The sequence below is a fragment of the Gadus macrocephalus genome, chromosome 5 (assembly GCF_031168955.1).
Source record: "Gadus macrocephalus chromosome 5, ASM3116895v1".
NCBI lineage: Eukaryota > Metazoa > Chordata > Actinopteri > Gadiformes > Gadidae > Gadus > Gadus macrocephalus.
This window is the reverse complement of record NC_082386.1, coordinates 4612918-4632909: the sequence shown is the minus strand read 5'-3', so window position 1 is coordinate 4632909 and position 19992 is coordinate 4612918. Positions and strand designations below refer to the sequence as shown.

Sequence of the window (19992 nt, the reverse complement as noted above, 5' to 3'; positions counted from 1 at the left end):
ATTATTATTAATATTAATATCATATTAATATTATGGTACGGTATAAAGTGTTTTGTTTTCATCCTTAGATCCATTTCTCTTTTTTCTTTCTTTGGAAGAAAGAGGAAAAATGCTTGAAATTCCATCAGCGTTGTTATATAATGGAGTAAAATAAATAGTGAATTCATGAAAACATAAATAAAATTCAATGTTCTGAAGATAAATAAAAAGATTTGATAAAAACGTAATATGACGTCCATCTATAAATAATAATAATATGACTATAAAATGTCTCTTCAGAAGGGATCTAAAGGACGATTGCTCGCCTTCATTTTTCTAGCCGCCCATAATAGCGAGGATGGCGCCATGAGATAAGCCCTGCCCACCTCTCTCTCTCTCTCCCCTCAGATCAGTGAGAAGCAGAAGTCTCTGTACGAGGCCCTGGAGAAGCAGCAGCGCTACCAGGGCTCCCTGCAGTCCATCTCCGCTAAGATGGAGAGTCTGGAGACCCAGCTGAGCCAGGCTCTGCCCGGGGACAGGAGCCCCACCAGCCTCATGGAGGCCCATCAGGTTAGACCCCGCCCCCAGCCCCTCCCCTCCTCGCTCCGCAGTAATGATCAGGCAGTTGATTGGATTCAAACTCCTCAATCAAAAATCCAAATTCAAACCGATGTGTGTTAACTACGCACTCCAAGATAATTTTGTATTGTGCGACATGAAGTGTGTAGAGTGATTATCAGATGTGATATATATTGCGGAACTATTATTTATAATTTCATATAAACTGCTATTTAGTTAAAATTTGATTATCCAACATCTCACACGAGTGGAGCGGTTTGGAGAATGTGTACATCACAACACGAACACACCTTAAACTCAAAGTACAGTGTCATTGTAATTCTGTGGTACTCCTGTGCTACCCCTACTAAATGTGTTCTCACACACACACACACACACACACACACACACACACACACACGCACACACACGCACACACGCACACACGCACACACACACACACACACACACACACACACACACAACCACAACACACACTACGCGCCCACACCCCGCAGGAGCTGACGTTGGAGATCCAGGCGCTCCAGGGAGAGATTGACGGGCTGCAGGCCAGCTTCTCGGAGGACCTGAGCGGGGACGCGGCGGGCGTGGGCGACACGGCGGACCAGCTGGCCATGCAGTCGTCCCTGGCCGTGCTGGCCCAGAGGATGGCCACCATCCACATGAAGGCCTCGGGGAAGCAACAGCTGCTGGAGGTAACGCCAGCAGGGACCCCTGACATGGTGGTGGGTTGGGCTCTAGACTGGTGTTAGTGTCGTCCCCTGGCTTATTGTGGTGGGAACTTTGCACCACGCCAATCGGTTTCCGTCTAAACTGTTTAAGAACAAAGAGTCTTCAGAACTTATTTATAATAAACATGTAAGACCTCCGCAAGGAGACGTCAAAGGCATTGGCCAAGGAAGGTTTTCCTAAACAGTGGCAGACAGTTCTCAGGCTGTGAGAACAGCTCTGCTCCCCAGTCAAGCTATCGTCTTGGTTACCCAGATGGTGGTAAACAGTAGATGGACCTCCTCAGGATGTCATCAAGGGGACGTCGCCCCGCCCAATCAGCTGGAGCCCTGCTCAGGGTAAAGGCCCACCCAACGAAGGGCGGTTAGAGGAACAGAATGTGATCCCCCCCCTCCCTCCCTCTTATTAGGAGCGCTTCAGCGAGCGGCTGGAGCGCCAGCAGCAGGACAAACCGGTGCAGCTGTACCTGGGGCAGGCGGACGAGCTGGGCCGCTGGCTGGCCGGCGCCCGGGGGGGCATCGGCGCCATCCTGCAGCCCCCGCCTCAGGGGGAGGACGACATGGAGCCCCAGCTGGAGGACTGTCAGGTACCTCAGCCTGCTACCTCCCCTCCTCCGCTCCTCTCCTCTCCTCTCCTCTCCCTCCCCTCCTTGCCCTCTTCCTCTCTTTCCCTCCCCTCCCCTCCTCCTCTCCTTCCCTCCCCTCCTCTCCTCCCTTCCCCTCTTGCCCTCCTCTCCTCCCCTCCCCTCCCCTCTTGCCCTCCTCTCCTCCCCTCCCCTCTTGCCCTCCTCCCCTCCTCCTCTCCCTCCCTCCCCCCCTCCTCTCCCCCCCCTCCCCTCCCCCCTCCTCTCCTCCCCTCCTCTCTACTGTCCCTGTTACTGTACTGAGCTGCAGTAAAAACACACAGAAAGTGACTTAGACAAAGGTGCTCAATGTTGATTCAATATTATGTGCTCAAGCTCCCAGAATAAATAACCCTGATTATGCCATTGGATGTAACTTTTTTTTATCAAATCTTTACCATATATTGGTAAATATTGTTTCCCTTTTTAAAAGTTTTACAAGTGAACAATAAAGTACTTGAGTTAATATTGTGGGGGGGGAGGAGAGGGGTGTGTGTGTGTGTGTGTGTGTGTGTGTGTGTGTGTGTGTGTGTGTGTGTGTGTGTGTGTGTGTGTGTGTGTGTGTGTGTGTGTGTGTGTGTGTGTGTGTGTGTGGTGGGAGGGGGAGTTGGGGAGGGGCTTAGGGGTCAGGTAATGTCAGAGGGTAAACAAGAGCAATAGCCGACTTAGCCTTCACATAGTGGTGCGGCCAAGTGGCTGTAGCGCGGTAGCTGCTAAGAAGATTATGCAGATATCTTGTAAGCAGCCGAGGGAGCCTGTTAGACAAGGCACGGCCAATGGGGCTGAGCCATAGGGGGGGGGGGGGAGCTACCGATCCCACTGACGGGATCCCACTGACGGGATTGGCTGTTGCGTGCAGAGCCGGGACGTACTACGTGGTGAATGGATCAAGGCGGAAATCCTGGCGTGTGTGAGTGGGTCAGAGAGGAGGTCCAGCACTACACCTGGGGAGGGGTAAATCACCTGCCTGAGCCTCTGAGCGTGTGCAGGACAACAGAAAGCTGTGAGACCACGACAACACGGGACGGGTCCCACTCTCGATGGGGGGTCTTTAGTTGATCCGGGCCAGGGCCGAAGCTCTTAAGAGCTGCTCCTGGGGGTTGTTGTGGTCGAGAGGACGTGCGTCGTGGCCTCGGGACGCGGGGGCATGTGGCGGGAGGGATTACCGCTCACAGGACGCACGGGAGGGGAGGAGGCCCGGGAGGCGGGCTGGAGAGGAGAGCAGAGGAGGGAGCACCCCCACTAGACCCGGCCCAGGGAGAGCCTCTGGATTAGGGGAGAGAGAGGGAGACGCAGGGGGAGACCACCCTGGAACTCTGGTCCTCGTGACCTCCTCCGGCGGGCGCTCCCCAGGGGGGAGGCGAGCGGGGGAGGAGGAGGCAGCATGTTTGAGCTGGCGTCTCTGCTCCTGCTGCTGCAGAACATGCTGCTGGAGATCGAGGAGAAGGTGCTGGCGCTGGCCGAACTGTCCCTCCACAGCCAGAGCCTGCTGCAGACGGAGGGGGGAGAGGGAGGAGGAGGGGGAGGAGAGGGAGGACACACCACCAAGGAGGAGGCGGAGCGGCTGGCGGGGAAGCTGGTAACGCTGAAGGACAGCCTGGAGGAGCTCCAGGGCATGCTGCTGGAGAGGCAGGGCAGCATCCAGGTGAGGAAGAGGAGGAGGAGGAGGAGGAGGGGTGTGGAGGAGAGGAGGAGCTAAATGACTAAAGCAGTAAACACAAACAAAACAAAGTAATACAATCCTACCAATACCCTTACCTTCATGCATGTGTCACCCTTCATGAAAATATCAAATCTCCTCTGTGTGACTGATCTCCTCCGTCCCCTGCTCCTATCAGGGATGTCTGCTGGACCAGGAGTCCAGCGGCTCTGACTCCAGTCCGTCCTACAGCCCCAGCTCCCAGGACTGGCTGGCCCAGGCCCACACCACCCGCTGCCAGCAGCGCCAGGACAGCCTCCAGAGGCAGAAGGTCGCCCTCCATATTCAAACACTTTACTATCACAACAATCTAAACACGGGAGCGCAGATTCAGGCAGATAGATAGATTGATAGATTGATACTTTATTGAACCCCAGGGGAAAGTAACAAAAAAAAACAGTAGCTTAAAGACATCACACACAGCATACACAGACAATATATAAACAGTAAACAGTTTATGAACTGAACAGAAGCCCATGGCTCCAACATGGCGCCCGTGCTTCTTTCAGTGCTTCTTTCTCACCACTGCTTTGGTTCTTTACAACAAAGGGACATGGGGAGACTCTACCCTTGCCTTGCCTACCCCATCCATGCAACTAATACAGTCAGAGCAAAACTCAAAATAGGAATAATAATTGAACCATTATTGTGGTGGCATCCTCTCTCCTTATTTTACTTTGTGAGGTTAATTGATCAACGAGTGGTGTAATATGGTTATCATTGAACCAGTCCTTGGCAGACTGCCCTCTGGGCAACTCCAGGCTGATGAGAAACAAAATTGAACTGCATTGAAGGGAACATTTCCACATTAGACCGCATTAAGCACTATTGATGTGTACTACAACATTTTTGCAGCGCAAAAATACATGGTATGTAGCTGTGGTACTGTGTCAGAGCCAGTGTTGCCAGATTGGGCCAGATTTCCCGCCCAAACTGGCAACACTGGTCAGAGCCCTAAAGGATACTAGGTAGGAGATACATGGCATGTAAATGTGGTACTGTGTCCGAGGCAGTTTTGCGAAATGGGCTGCAGCAGCCAGGGTTGTCCAGATTGGTTGGGGAATCTGGCCCAATCTGGCAACACTGGTCAGAGCCCTAACAGATACTAGGTCGGAGATACATGACTGAACACTTGCTCACTTTTGCAGGAGCTAGAGGAGCAGCTGTCAGAGCAGAAGAAGCTGCTCCAGTCAGTGGCCAGCAGAGGAGAGGAGATCCTCATCCAGCAGGCCTCGCCTAGCAGTGCCAGGTATCAGCCAATCAGCATACAGTCCTTTGACGCAGCCAATCAGCATGGAGAGCGACAATACACAGCCAATCGTCATGCAGCATGTCAACGCACGCCCCATCAGCACACAGCTTGTCGACACACGGCCAACCGGCATGCAGCTTGTCGACACACGGCCAATCGGCGTTCAGCTTCTCAACATGCAGCCAAACATCACAGAGCTTGTCAACACTCAGCCAATCATCAGATCCATCCAGCCCTCAGCATGCTATTCAAACAGCTCACAGAACCATGGTTACACAGGGCTGTACAACCTGTTAACCTGCCTCTGTAAACAATAAGACAATAAATAAAACGAAATACAGACGAAAGTTCCCAATAAATTCCCCCATCAAGGAGAATACAAAGAACACCTATAAATTGATTTATATACTCCCCCTTGTCCACCTCCTTACCCTCTCCCTCTTCTCCTTCCCCCCCACCCTCCCCCAGCACCACGGCGCCCTTCTCAACGGAGGCCCTGGCGGAGAGGGAGGCACAGGCCTGCCAGGAGCAGAGCAGGCAGCGCTGGGAGAGCTTGAGACTGGAGCTCAGGACCAAACTGCAGCTGCTGCACAAGACCCTGGAGCAGGAGCACCAGCAGCCGGTAAAGACCCCTTATAGAAAGACTGGGAAGAGGATTAGGACAAGGACAAGGCTGATAGATTCACACATTGTTTTCATCGTGTGAGTAGCAGCCAATAGGGGTTGTACATCAGAATGCATCATGGGTTTAATTAGTTGCGATACACCGACGTGTGGAGAGGAATCAACATTGGTAGTAATGCCAAATCTTAAAACATGGTGAATGTTCCGTGAGCTAGGCAAATGAAAACATGTTTCCCACATCTTACATGAGAACTGATGTGGCAGTATCAAACACAACATTGTCTCAACATAATGAAAATAATTTGTCGCAAAATAATGACCAAAACAGCATTACTACCAATACTCCTATGATTCCAAAATGGCAGCGGTCAATGCGATGTGACCTTGGGTTGTACAAGCCCTATACATACACATTTATATCCATCGCCATTTAGGCTGAGAACAATCAAAGTGGTGCACAGGCTAGTTTTTTAAGTCAAAATGGAAAGAGCAGCCAAAGAAAACATGGTTGTTGTGCAAACAGTTTCAGTAGCCATCTGTCATTTCAACTGTTGTTGCCAAATGTCCACAACAACCGTCCAGCTCACCCAAGTGCACGTCTAGACTATAATAACTAAATAATGCAAGTAGGAAAAAGTGAAAAGTCATATACTGCTATGTGTGGAAGAAGGGATCTTCCTCTTCATCTTTGGTGTTGTTGTGGTCTATGAGATGAGGGTCCTTGTCCTGATCTGCTCCTCTGCCTCCCTGTGGGGGGGTTCCAGGTCTACTCCAGGACCTCAGGGGTGACCCCGCCGGGGTCTCTGTATACAGACCAGGCGCAGCCCCACGACACCACGTCCATCAGGTGTCTGTTCGACGGCTTCAGACAGACCATGGAGGACGCAGACACGCAGGTGCGTCTGCCTGCACCCCCACTGGTTATACCTGGTTAATGCTTGTGGGGCTCTACGAGAGTACGAGACAGTTTTGGACGCAACACCTGTTTCAAAACAAATTTTGGAGAGTCGATCACTGTATGGAGATCAAATTTTTTTTTATTACGTTTTTTAAAACCTTGATTAATACCGTAACACGTAACTCATCCTCATCTTCAACACCAATACATTCATATTCTTTTTATTGTTTTAAAAAAAAGAAGACGTCTCCTATCCAGATATTGAAGTCGATCTATTGCCCAGCGCTCTAGCGTTGTGACGCTGATGGTGTTGTGTGTCTGCAGCCGGGGGGCCTTCAGCGAGGGGGGTCCCAGGTGGAGCAGCAGCTGTACACGGCCGTCTCTTCCTCTTCCTCCTGGCTGGACCACGTAGAGAACACCCTCTTCTCCGGCTCTGTGCTGCTCACTGAGAACCCCGAGACGCTCCTTCAGAAGCAGGAGGTGTGTTGTTATACTAATGTAGTCTTTATATGCCAATACTTCTTCAGTCAGATGTCGTTATATTATTATAGTCTTGCTGTTTTAATGTCTCCAGGGTAGAGGTAAGAATCTATCGTTGTTTTATTATTATATAGTCTTTATATATTACAACGTCTTCAAAAGCCTTTCATTTTATTAAAACCAAATTGGTTTGTACCTCACATTCACATGTTATTGTTTCAATCTATAACTATTTGTTAAAAATTTGTTTCAATAAAAAAGAAATTAAAGGTGTACCCGTAACATTTCATAGTCTATATACCACCATACCGAGAGCACAGGATTTAAATCCTCTCTCTCTCTCTCTCTCTCTCTCTCTCTCTCTCTCTCTCTCTCTCTCTCTCTCTCTCTCTCTCTCTCTCTCTCTGTCTCTCTGTCTCTCTGTCTCTCTCTGTCTCTCTCTCTCTCTCTCTCTGTGTGTCAGACCCTGGAGAGTGAGGTGCGGGCCGTGGCTGAGGAGGTGAGGCACAGCCAGACCCTGCTGTCCGGACCGGGGGCCCTGGGCCCTGCCGAGCCGGCCCTGCTGGAGGACGGCCTGGTGGGGGACACCCTGGACTGCCTGAGGGAGCGGCTGGCCGCGCTGGGCTCCGCCCTCAGCCTGCGCTGCGACCACATGAGGACCAGGATGCACCAGCTCACGGCCAATCAGGTCTCGCCACTGTTTCAAAATGAATCATTAATAATAATATTCCTTTTATAATACATTTTGATAAATTACTGTTCCTAAGTTTAAGAATAAGAAGAAATTCTGACTTATTATAATTATTCATTAATTATTGATAATTAATTTGAATTTATTAGTGTGTGAGGGGGTCTGCAGATATAAAGCTCATTCACGACCGTACCTGAGGTCAAAGAAGATTGAAATCACATTTCAAATTAAAATCTACTTTCTAAGTTAAAGAAGGATACTTATGCGACAGGGAGGTGTTATCTTCATGTCTGAAAGCAATTGTTTGGGTCCACAGACGGAGCTGCAGCTGCTCCAGACTGCTCTGATCGAAACCAAGTGCCAGATCCTCCAGACGTTAGCCGGAGCCATGGACAAACCCGCCTCCCAACAACTGGAGGTACAGATCGCAAACGTATGGTTCAACGGTACCCTGGGTACCACTGAACTACGACCATGGCTGTGGGGCTTATCATGAGCTGCTGATGAGAGGGTCTGTGGTCCCCAGGTGATCGGCGACGCAGAGGACAACCTGAGAGACTTTGAGCAGCAGATCACAGAGCTGAAGAGCAGAGGGGCGGTGCTGCAGGCAGACCAGCCCTCCACCAACAAGCTGCTCAAACTCCAGGTATAGCCCACTCTGTACCCGACCATACACCAACCCAACCACTGACTCCATGTAGCCCAGCATAGCCCACTCTGTACCCGACCATACACCACCCAGCCACTGGCTCCACGATCCGTAAGTCAGGATCAGAATCAGAGTGTTCAAATGGTAGTGGTACCAGCCACCGTTGATTATCGCGCAGAAATGCACCATACAGCGAATTACATTAAAAAATATATATATATTGTGTCAAATGTTGTTTGTGATGCTTCCTCCTCTGTGTTCCTGTACCGTGTCTCACCCCTCTGTGTTCCTGTTCCGTGTCTCACCCTCTGTGTTCCTGTACCGTGTCTCACCCCTCTGTGTTCCTGTTCCGTGTCTCACCCTCTGTGTTCCTGTACCGTGTCTCACCCTCTGTGTTCCTGTACCGTGTCTCACCCCTCTGTGTTCCTGTACCGTGTCTCACCCCTCTGTGTTCCTGTTCCGTGTCTCACCCTCTGTGTTCCTGTACCGTGTCTCACCCTCTGTGTTCCTGTACCGTGTCTCACCCCTCTGTGTTCCTGTACCGTGTCTCACCCTCTGTGTTCCTGTACCGTGTCTCACCCCTCTGTGTTCCTGTACCGTGTCTCACCCTCTGTGTTCCTGTACCGTGTCTCACCCCTCTGTGTTCCTGTACCGTGTCTCACCCTCTGTGTTCCTGTACCGTGTCTCACCCCTCTGTGTTGCTGTACCGTGTCTCACCCCTCTGTGTTCCTGTACCGTGTCTCACCCCTCTGTGTTCCTGTACCGTGTCTCACCCCTCTGTGTCCCTGTACCGTGTCTCACCCCTCTGTGTTCCTGTACCGTGTCTCACCCCTCTGTGTTCCTGTACCGTGTCTCACCCCTCTGTGTTCCTGTACCGCGTCTCACCCCTCTGTGTTCCTGTACCGTGTCTCACCCCTCTGTGTTCCTGTACCGTGTCTCACCCTCTGTGTCCCTGTACCGTGTCTCACCCCCCTGTGTCTGCTCCAGGACTCGTACGAGGAGCTGGTGATGACGGTGGGCTCGCGGCGCAGCGGGCTGAACCAGAACATGGCCCTGAATGAGCAGTACGAGCGGGCCCTCCAGGACCTCACCGACCTGGTGGACACAGCCCAGGACAAGATGGCCGCCGACCAGAGGATCGTGGCTAGCTCTGTGGACGAGGTCCAGAATCTACTGGACAAGCATAAGGTGGGAGAAACGTTCTCCCTTTGAAACAAGCATCCTGAAGAAGTGGTTTTCGAAATAACCCCTCCCTGCTCATTCCTCAAAATGATCTCCAAAGTCAGTGTCAGTTGCTTTGGATGCGAGTGTCTGCTAAGTCAGCGATACCCAACCCCCCTTCCCCCGGACCGGAGCCGGTCCTTGGACCCCTTAGAACTGGGCCTTGAAATATTTCCAGAAAAATCTAAAAAGGATTTTAATATTTGCATTGCTTTTGTGTTTATTTAAGCCTCAGGTGACTTTTCTTGTGTTTCTCTTATAAATTGTATTATTTCATATCATTACATTGTTGAAGGGGGCCTTAGACTCATAAATTGCTGTTTCTTTAATTGTTGTGAATATGACACGCAAACAATCTTGAAAAACAGTTGCATCCTTTGTTTAAAAACGATGCACCTTAAAATGAAGGCATAAAAATTGTATACCGGTCCGCAATTTTTTTTATGAATATGCTGATCCTTGGAACTAAAAAGCCCCTTTGCTAAATGACTAAGCAGTGAGCGGTCTTCTGCAGGAGTTCTTCCAGGGCCTGGAGTCCCACATGATCCTGACGGAGACGTACTTCAGGAAGATCAGCGGGCTGGTGCTGCCCAAGGAGAGCCAGGCGCTGGAGGCCACGCTGGGCCAGGCCCAGGCCGTGCTCCGGGAGGCCCACAGCCGGGGGGTGGAGCTGGAGGGCGTCCGCGAGGTGAGGGCTGCCGGGCGGGCTCCGTCCCTGGACGGAGGAGGGTGGATGTGTGTGGTGTTCTATCTACTTATTATCCAAACCCTCTGTTTCCCGGGTCAGACGTGGTGCCGCCTGGTGCAGGACTACCAGTGTTTATACCGCCACCTGGAGGCCGTGGAAGGTAGCATCCCCACCGTCGGTCTGGTGGAGGAGACGGAAGAGAGACTCAACGAAAGGATCTCCTTATATCAGGTACCGTTGTTTGTTCTGCTGAATTTGATCCACAGCTTAATGACCGGGGCCGCCCGGTGGTTCTCCTGGCAGAGCGCGTACCATTAAGGCCCACTCTTTACCACAACGACCCGGGTTCGATTCCTGCCCTTGGTCATTGGCCTGTCGTCCCCTCTCTCTCCCTTACCTTCCCATCTTGCTGTACAATAAAATGGATGAAACCTTCAAAAATAAATCAAAAAAATTAATCAAAAAAATATAATAATTATTCATGATCTTAGATGTGACTTGTGTCATGTGATTAGTTGATTCAATCACAGGAATCAGACGAGTCTCACAGGCTCATGTTTAATGTGCTCTGCAGATAAGGAATTGCTCTCCTCCTAGACAAAGATATTTCTCCCTGGTACGAGATAGACATTACAACTGTCTCTAATATGAGGCGTGATAAATACAATGACGGTGTAGAGGACTGCCATAGAGGCATTCTAAACAACAACAAAGATGGCTGCCGCTGATGTAGAACCAGCCTGGCATTGGTGGACGAATCAAAAGGTCTGGGAGCCAGACCTTATCTGAAGAGCAAATCAAACATGAGCTCACGGGGTTCTTCTGGTCCCCATAGGTCTCCATGGGTTTTGTTGTGTGTCATTCACTCAACAACGGTTATTAGTTCCTCTTCATGTTTTAATGAATATTCTTTCAAGAATCCATGATGTTAAAAACGACAGTTATGTTATAATCACTCTAGTTCCATAATTATATGGCTTGTCCCTTTTCCTTGGTCCCTTGTCTTATGGGCTTGTCCCTTGGCCCTGGTCCCTTGTCTTATGGGCTTGTCCCTTGTCTTATTGGCTTGTCCCTTGGCCCCTTGTCTTATGGGCTTGCCCCGTGACACAGGACAAGCCCATCAGGTGAGGCCTCGATGGCTACGCCTACATGTACTAGAACAACATTACATCCATTTGAAACACACATCCCCCCCCCCGCCCCTCCAGGGCCTGAAGGGCCGGCTGACGGAGCAGCAGCACAAGCTGTACCAGGTGCTGGACGAGGGCAAGCGGCTGCTGCTGCAGGTGAGCTGCCCGGTGCTGGAGAACCAGCTGGCCCTGCTGGGGGAGCACTGGCTGGGCCACACCACCCGGGTCTCCAGGGAGCTGCAGCGGCTGGACGCCGTGCTCAAGCACTGGACCAGGTGAGGGGCGCCGCCAGGGGTCCAGAGGAGGGGTGGGGGTGGGGGTACCTCTCCATACGGTCCCATACGCCATACATGGCCCGCAATCGCCATTCAGCGATTCTGCAATAATTGCTATATCTTTTATATATAGACAATCCTATAACGATACGTCATGACAAAGCAGAACGTTTTTCAAAAGACGCTGAAATTGGTTTTGCAGAAATGAACAGTGTGAGAATAATAAAGGGTATTTCTAACATGCAGGCATGTAACCCTATTCTAGTATTATCCCCAAATGCAATTATCAACCCCCAAAAAGCATGATGTGGGATCTTTAACTTGCTGTTGAGGGCTGGAGGGTAATGGTCCATGTCTCCCAGGTACCAGAGGGAGTGGACGGAGCTGGTTGGCTGGCTGCAGTCGGCCCTGGAGCGGCTCGACTTCTGGAACACCCAGGCGGTGCTGGTACCCCAAGAGCTGGAGAGCGTCAGGGACCACCTGGCCGCCTTCCTGGTGAGTTCCCCTCCGTCCTGTCATGTCACGTCAGGTTTTGTCATAGGTCCTTTATCATACGTATCACGTCATCTCATGTCAGACGTGACAGAAAGGGGGTATGAGTGAGTGACGTGTGTGTTGGTTCACCTGATTATCCATCTGCTAATGCTAATGGTTGTCTTTTGAAACAAGTTGGTAAACAATGTGTTCAGTTACCCAAATGAGCTCAGTAAACAACCCTGTTGAAAGTCTACCACATGGCCCAAGCGTCCCCCCTGCTTTGCGTCCCGCCCTCTTACCCTTCCGACCTGTCTCCTTATCCCTCCTACCCGTCCACCCATCCCGCCGCAGGAGTTCTCCAAGGAGGTGGAGGGCAGGGCCTCTCTGAAGAGCTCGGTGGTCGTCGAGGGCAACCAGCTGCTGCGGCTGAAGAAGGTGGACACCGCGGCGCTGCGGTCGGACCTGGCGCGCGTCGACGCGCAATGGGCGGAGCTGCTCACGCGCATCCCCGTGGTGCAGGAGAAGCTGCACCAGGTACCCCCCCCCCCCCCCCTACCACACGCACGCGGCCACGCAGCCCGGACAGCGGCAGGCTTCTAATTAGATTAGCAGGATGATCTGCTCCTAGAACGGGTGTGTTGTGTTGTTTGTCTCTCGCCACCACGCTGGACGCCTGATCCAGCCGGGTGCGGTGGTTTCCTGCTCAGTCACCACGGTTGTCGTCCGTGCTCAGATCCAGATGGAGAAGCTGGCGTCCCGGCACGCCATCTCCGAGCTGGTCAACTGGATGTCGCTGATGGAGAGCGTCATCGAGGAGGATGAGGAGAACTTCAAGAGCGCCGTGGGCTTCACGGTCGTCCAGGACTACCTGCAGAAGTACAAGGTAGGAGGGCCGCTCTGGGTCTGGGGAAGCCAGGATCCACCCTGACCCCACCGTGACCTGAGCATTTAGTTACTGCAGAGGTTCTAGTTTGGAGCTTTGTATGGTGGTCTGCGAGTTCTTTCAGAGTAGATGTGTTGATCAGGTTGAACGGCGAGTTGCCCTTGCTCCAGGGCTTCTGGGTAGATGTTTGATCAGGGGTTAGATAATCTGCTACTTCTCCTCATTTCGAGGCTTCAAAGTAGATGGATGGCTTGACGATGAGCCACTTCTTCAGAGTAACGCTTCGAATAAGGGGGTGTTTGGCGGTCAACTACCTCCCCTTGTTCCACCTCTGTAAAGTAACGTTTGATCAGGGGGGGGTTGACGATCGACCACCTAGTTCCACGTCTTCACAGTTAAGTTCAGGTAAGAGGGGTTGACGATGGGCTACCTCCCCTAGGTCTGCATCATCTGGGTAATGTTTTGACCAGGGGGGGGGTTGACGATGGGCTCCCTCCCCTAGTCCTGACCAGCGGGGTGCCTCTCCCATGCTGCAGGGCTTCCGGGTGGACGTGAGCTGCAAGCAGCTGACGGTGGACTTCGTCAACCAGTCCATGCTGCAGAGCGGAGGGCAGGACGCCGAGAGCAAGCGCAGCGACAAGACCGACTTCGCCGAGCGCCTTGGCGCCATGAACCGACGCTGGCAGATCCTGCAGGGACGCATCACTGAGAGGGTGAGAGGGCTGTCGCCGTGTTTTTTTTTATTTCTTGATATCCTTTGGTGGTGGAATTGAGAGAGCGCGATTTGAAAGAAAAACATACAAATTGCAGCAGCTAGAATTCAAATTTCTAATAATCATAATCTCTGATGCCAGACAGTGGGGTGCAGACAGAGGCGTGGTGGCGATGTGCATTTCATACGTATGACATTTTGTTTTTTAAAAACCTTGTGGTTGTCGGTGCTGTGCTTTCAGATCCAGTTCCTGGAGAGCCTGCTGGAGATGTGGCAGGAGTACGAGAGCAGTGTCCAGGCTCTCAAGTCCTGGATGCTCTCCCAGGAGGAGAGACTCAAGAGAAAGCACCGCATGGAGGACCTGACCTCGGTGCAGAACGCCCTGAAAGACTGCCAGGCAAGGCCTAGCCACACCCCCTTCTTGTAGCCACACCCCCTTCCTGTACCACGGACACCACGGCCACACGTCGTAGCTGGAGGTCCAAACAGGAAGCAGTTCTGCCATAGGAACCAACAGCGTCTGTGGTGAAACGTGTTGACATCGGTTACAATTGCTCTGTTTGGTATTGGCTGAAATGGAGTCCGGTCAGGTAGCTTGACGAGGAGGCACTCATTTCAACCAATCAGAAACGGCCAACATCACCATGCTTCCCCCCAGATGGTGCTGTAGATGAGGGTTTAGTTAACACCCCGATAACACCCTCTTTAATCTCCTGTCGTATTCTTCAACCACGCTGTTGTCTGCTTGTGGTGAGAGGATGGTGGAGTCCTCACACCTGTGATGGTGTGCTGTCTCCCCTTCAGGAGATGGAGGAGCTGCTGAAGGAGAAGGAGAGGGACCTGGAGCGGGTGGAGGAACAGGGCTGTGCCCTCGTCCAGAACAAGACAGATGAAGCCTGCGCTATCGTCATGGAGACCCTCCAGGGTGTCAATCACACCTGGGCCAACCTGGACCACTTGGTAAGTCTCACTCTCTCTCTCCTTCACGCTCTCACGCACTCTCCCTCCCTCGCTCTTTCTCTCTCACTCTCTCGCTCTGTGTCTCTCTCTTTTTTTCTTTTTTATGTAATCTGTAATGTTCCATGGGAACGTCTGTATCTTCAGTTAACCTCTATGTATATTGTGTCTGATATCCATTTTAGATCCAACATGTTTGGCAGTCTGATCTGCCAGCGGAAATTCAGTTAAATTCAAATGAGTTTGCGGTCTGATCGGAGAGTTCAAGATCTATGTGTATGTCACGTCATATGGTATCCCTTTGCCCATTCCTGGTATCTGTCCTACCTCCACGCGGTCAGATCGGTCAGCTGAAGATCAGCCTGCGCTCGGTGCTGGACCAGTGGAGCTCGTACAAGCGGGCGTCGGAGGAGATCAACGGCCACCTGATGGAGGGACGCTACTCCGTGTCCCGCTTCCGCCTGCTGACCGGCTCGCTGGAGGCCGTGGAGCTCCAGGCCCAGAGCCTCCAGGTGGGTCAGGGTCGGGGGGAGAGGAGGGGCCGTAGACGGCTCCAGGCCCAGAGCCTCCAGGTGGGTCAGGGTCGGGGGGAGAGGAGGGGCCGTAGACGGCTCCAGGCCCAGAGCCTCCAGGTGGGTCAGGGTCGGGGGGAGAGGAGGGGCCGTAGACGGCTCCAGGCCCAGAGCCTCCAGGTGGGTCAGGGTCGGGGGGAGAGGAGGGGCCGTAGACGGCTCCAGGCCCAGAGCCTCCAGGTGGGTCAGGGTCGGGGGGAGAGGAGGGGCCGTAGACGCTCATGCACAAAGGATCCCGGGCCGGCTGGTGTATAAAGAGGGATGGGACCACGCTCTGAAGAAGTTTGATTCAATGATTACAAATGTTTGGTTGGACAAAGGACATCCGTTTTTATCTCCTGCTTCCCATCATGCACCGCTCTCCGTGGCGTTGTCAACGTCCACCTGCTGCGGTGTTTTGTAGGAGGGTGTGTTGCCTCGTGGAATCACGCTTGGGGCTGTACCGTTATAAGTTGGGAAGTTGGTAAACTAGCTGCTGTTAGTTATGTGTTGTGAGCTGTGTGTGTGTGTGTTAGCATATATCAATGTAATGAGGTCTATGATATTATAAACTGTGTGTTGAAGTTCAAGTTTATTTATAAAGGGCCGTCAAACCCAAACCAGGATATTTTTGGAAGCTACAAATGCCTACACACTCAAATGCAGTGACACAATAAAAACAGGTGCATACACAGACAAATGCATAAAACAAAGCCCTAAATGCCGTAAGCAAAACTATGTTTAAAGTCTATTTTTAAAAACACCTGCTGACTCAAGGTGTGTGGGCTTGCGTGCGCGCGCGTGTGTGTGTGTGTGTGTGTGTGTGTGTGTGCGCGTGTCTGTGTGTGTGTGTGTTTGTGCGTGCGTGTGTGTGGGTAGAATCTACAGGGAGAGCTGGAGAAGCAGGAGAGCAGTGTGCGGCGGTTCGGCGCAGCGACCCACCAGCTGCTGAGGGAGTGCCACCCGTCGGTGTCCGAGTCCCTGAACCTCGCCCTGAAGGACGTCAACGGCAGGTCAGCTAACATCAGCCCCTACCTTCACCATAGGGAGCTATCCCTCGTAGCCTAGCATGGCGCAATGGCCTGAGCAACAATGAAGTGGAATTTCTTTATGTGGAGATATTTTCTTATGGAAACACAAAACAATGTTTTGAAAGTGAGAATTGTAGCTTTAGAGACTGTTATGTTGCAAACAGTTACAATCTGTCAAAGGGGAAGGATGACTCGTGGTTAAGGTGGTTGACTCCCACCAAAAGGTTCTGGGCTCCATCCCAATATCTAGGGTCTACCTGTAAGCATCTCTTTATGAGCGATAAACCTGGAAGCACAACGCTACACAGCAGACATCAGGTATCCTGTGAGCGCTGTGTGAACACCAGCACCAGGCCTCACGCTGCGGGGCTCCTGTGTGCGGACCCTCCAGGTGGACCGGCCTGCTGGAGGAGATCTCGGAGCGCCAGCGGAGCAGCAAGGCCCTGCTGCAGCTGTGGCAGCGGCACAAGGAGCTGCAGGAGCAGAGCGCCGCCAGCGTGCTGCGGCAGGAGGAGCGCGCCGAGCAGCTGCTGAAGGCCGCCTGCAGCAAGGACATGGCCGACCACGAGGTGTCCGACTGGATCCACGAGTGCAGCGTGAGTCCCTCGCCGGCAGCGTCATCCATGCGTCAAGCATCACAAGGAATGTTTCAAAAAAGTCTGCGTGTTTGTTCAAATTGTGGCGTGGTTTGTGTCTGACTTTTATTTCTTTGCGAAATTCATTGTGATGCTTAAGGTGTGTGTGTGTGTGTGTGTGTGTGTGTGTGTGTGTGTGTGTGTGTGTGTGTGTGTGTGTGTGTGTGTGTGTGTGTGTGTGTGTGTGTGTGTGTGTGTGCCTGTTTGTTTATTACTGTATGGTGCAGAACAATTTTCCGCAAAAAATAATATAAATATCTTATTTCTTATGTGTGTCTCACTTATTAATGAATGTCTTGTGGTGTAATTTGTGTGTGTGCATTTGTGCCTTGGTAACACTGTGATGTCTGTGTGTGTGAGTCTGTCTTTCTTTCTATCCGGGTCATTGTGAACCATGTCCGCTTCATGTAAACCAGAGCAAAAAAACGTAACGAACTCCATTTCCCATAATCCTGTGGTTCTCTCTCGGCGGCGTGGCAGGAGCTGCTGCGGTCGCAGGCCCCGGTGCAGGCCTGTCTGCAGGTGCTGCAGGAGCTGGGGGTGCAGCTGAAGCAGCAGGTGGACACCTCGGCCGCGGCCGCCGTCCAGACGGACCACCTGTCCCTCTGCCAGCGCCTGGCGGCCGTGGAGCAGGCCCTCAGCAGACAGCTCACCGCCCTGCAGGTCAGGAGGAGCCGGGCTGTTGACCACCGTTAGGATCTGGGATTAAACCAGGGTTCAATGATTTATTCTGGAAGAGTTAAAGCAAATTTACAAAATAATATTGTTGACAAGTTGATCCAATATTTAATAAAAATGTGCATTTATTTGAACTGGATACCTAACATTGTACCAAGTTAATTAGTGGAGATGGTCCATGATAGGAAAAAATGTAGACAAAAACATTTCAATTTGTAACTTTAAAACCCATATTTAGCCACACTATGAAGAGCAGTCATGTCATAAGCGTATATTGATGTCATCGTGGTTGTTGGTTGCAGACTGGCGTGCAGGACTACGAGAAATTCAACAGCCAGCTGGACGCTCTGGCCCGCTGGATCTCTGAACCCGAGGACGTCCTGCGGGCCCAGGACCCCAACGGCTCCTCGGACCTGTGCTTAATACAGGACCGCATGGAGCAGCTCAAGGTACGTCTGCTTGGTCTCTCGCTGCGTGTCCGTCTGTCTGTGTGTGGTTTGTCCGTCTTGTGTGTCCTGTCTGTCTGTCCTGTCTTTCAGCCTGTTCCTCCTGTCTCTCTGTCTCTGTGTCTCTCTGTCCATCCGTATCTCTTTGTCTTGTTGAGCCTTATGCAATCTGTGGCCCTCCACCTCCCAGTCCGTACATACTAGAATAGTTTATACTGGCGCAGTGTTTGGCGGTAACCGCGGCGACTCCCCACAGAGAATGATGCTGAAATTCAGCAGCATGGCTCCCGAGCTGGAGCGCGTCAACGAGCTGGGCTACCGGCTGCCCCTCAACGACACCGAGATCAAACGCATGCAGAACCTCAACCGTAGCTGGGCCTCCTCGTCCTCACAGACCACCGAGAGATTCAGGTACGCACACACGCACACACACACACACACACACACACACACACACACACACACACACACACACACACACACACACACACACACACACACACACACACACACACACACACACACACACGCGCACGCACAGACACACCAGTAGCTTTTGACATGGGGTCAATCCCCTTTGGCTGCTATGTTATCCTACCCCTGAGTTCAAGCAGACTGAAAGTATAAAAATATCTATAAATATATAGAGCAACTATAAAATGATAATAATTTCAACATTCGTTGGGAAAAAAACCAGTATATTTTTATCTTTCTCCGTCCTCCCTGCAGCAAACTGCAGTCCTTCCTGCTGCAGCAGCAGACCTTCCTGGAGAAGTGTGAGACGTGGATGGAGTTCCTGGTGCAGACGGAGGAGAGCCTGGCCGTGGAGATCTCTGGGAACTACCCCAGCCTGGTGGAGCAGCAGAAGGCCCACGAGGTGTTTGTTGCTCCCTACCTCCAGATCCCTGCGCTGCTTTCACAGCTCTTTCTGATTGGCTTACATTTTCATTTAATTTCAATTAATTTCATTCAAACGTTCATACATGTATCTTAAAGTCCTTTCAAGTGGCTTAGGGTAGAAGGCTTGGCTAAATGAATGAATAGTACCATGTTGCGGTGAGGGTTACTCTGATTGTGCCCCTGTATATAACGCATGTCGCCGGTGTCCAGTTGTTCCAGGCAGAGATGTTCAGCAGGCAGCAGATCCTCCATTCCATCATCAGCGACGGCCAGAGGATGCTGGAACAGGGCCAGGTGGACGACAGGTAACGGAGACACCAACACGCTACCGTCACGCCTGTACAGCTCCTCGTCTCAAGTGTTTGGTGATTCAAGTGTCTGCTAAACGGCCTCAATAGAAATGTAGACGTGTCGATGCCATAATTTAACCCGCCGCGCCGTCCGGCCCGCAGGGACGAGTTCAACCTGAAGCTGGCGCTGCTCAGCAACCAGTGGCAGGGCGTGGTGCGGCGCGCCCAGCAGAGGCGGGGCATCATCGACGGCCTGATCCGCCAGTGGCAGCGCTACCGCGACATGGCCGAGAAGCTGCGCCGGTGGCTGCTGGAGATGGCGCCCCCCGCCGACCCGCTGTGCCCCGGGACCACGGTGCAGCTGCAGCAGGCCCGCGCCCTGCTGGACGCCACCCAGGTACGTGTGTGTGTCTCTGTGTCTGTATCTCTATCTGTGTGTGTCTCTATGTGTGTATCTCTATCTGTGTGTGTCTCTATCTATCTGTGTGTATCTCTATCTATCTGTGTGTGTATCTCTATCTGTGTGTATCTCTATCTATCTGTGTGTGTCTCTATCTATCTGTGTGTATCTCTATCTATCTGTGTGTATCTCTATCTATCTGTGTGTGTCTCTATCTGTGTGTATCTCTATCTATCTGTGTGTGTCTCTATCTGTGTGTATCTCTATCTATCTGTGTGTGTCTCTATCTGTGTGTGTGTCTCTATCTATCCGTATGTATCTCTATCTGTGTGTATCTCTATCTATCTGTGTGTATCTCTATGTGTGTATCACAATGTGTGTACCTCTATGTGTGGACCTCTATGTCCCTGTGTGTACCTCTATGTTCCTTTGTGTATCTCTGTGTGTGTATCTCTTTGTACCTGTGTGTATCTCTATGTGTGGACCTCTATGTGTGTACCTCTATGTGTGTATCTC

The 19992-nt window shown here is 51.7% G+C and overlaps 1 protein-coding gene across 1 annotated transcript in view; it reads left to right on the top strand.

Annotated features, from left to right (window-relative positions):
• syne1b (spectrin repeat containing, nuclear envelope 1b) overlaps positions 1-19992 on the top strand; it is a 102751-nt gene that overhangs the window by 60301 nt on the left and 22458 nt on the right. Inside the window, exons 67-97 of the mRNA XM_060052179.1 lie at positions 388-549; positions 1056-1253; positions 1697-1873; positions 3330-3554; positions 3748-3879; positions 4757-4857; positions 5329-5482; positions 6249-6380; positions 6707-6862; positions 7326-7550; positions 7870-7971; positions 8080-8199; positions 9190-9390; positions 9938-10111; positions 10211-10342; positions 11320-11516; positions 11879-12011; positions 12345-12527; positions 12727-12876; positions 13413-13589; positions 13830-13985; positions 14393-14548; positions 14887-15057; positions 15976-16109; positions 16519-16723; positions 17243-17425; positions 17743-17889; positions 18143-18297; positions 18616-18763; positions 18997-19091; positions 19239-19473. Of these exons, the coding sequence (XP_059908162.1) occupies positions 388-549; positions 1056-1253; positions 1697-1873; positions 3330-3554; positions 3748-3879; positions 4757-4857; positions 5329-5482; positions 6249-6380; positions 6707-6862; positions 7326-7550; positions 7870-7971; positions 8080-8199; positions 9190-9390; positions 9938-10111; positions 10211-10342; positions 11320-11516; positions 11879-12011; positions 12345-12527; positions 12727-12876; positions 13413-13589; positions 13830-13985; positions 14393-14548; positions 14887-15057; positions 15976-16109; positions 16519-16723; positions 17243-17425; positions 17743-17889; positions 18143-18297; positions 18616-18763; positions 18997-19091; positions 19239-19473 (5016 nt within the window). The remainder of the gene's footprint in view (positions 1-387; positions 550-1055; positions 1254-1696; positions 1874-3329; positions 3555-3747; positions 3880-4756; positions 4858-5328; positions 5483-6248; positions 6381-6706; positions 6863-7325; positions 7551-7869; positions 7972-8079; positions 8200-9189; positions 9391-9937; positions 10112-10210; positions 10343-11319; positions 11517-11878; positions 12012-12344; positions 12528-12726; positions 12877-13412; positions 13590-13829; positions 13986-14392; positions 14549-14886; positions 15058-15975; positions 16110-16518; positions 16724-17242; positions 17426-17742; positions 17890-18142; positions 18298-18615; positions 18764-18996; positions 19092-19238; positions 19474-19992) is intronic.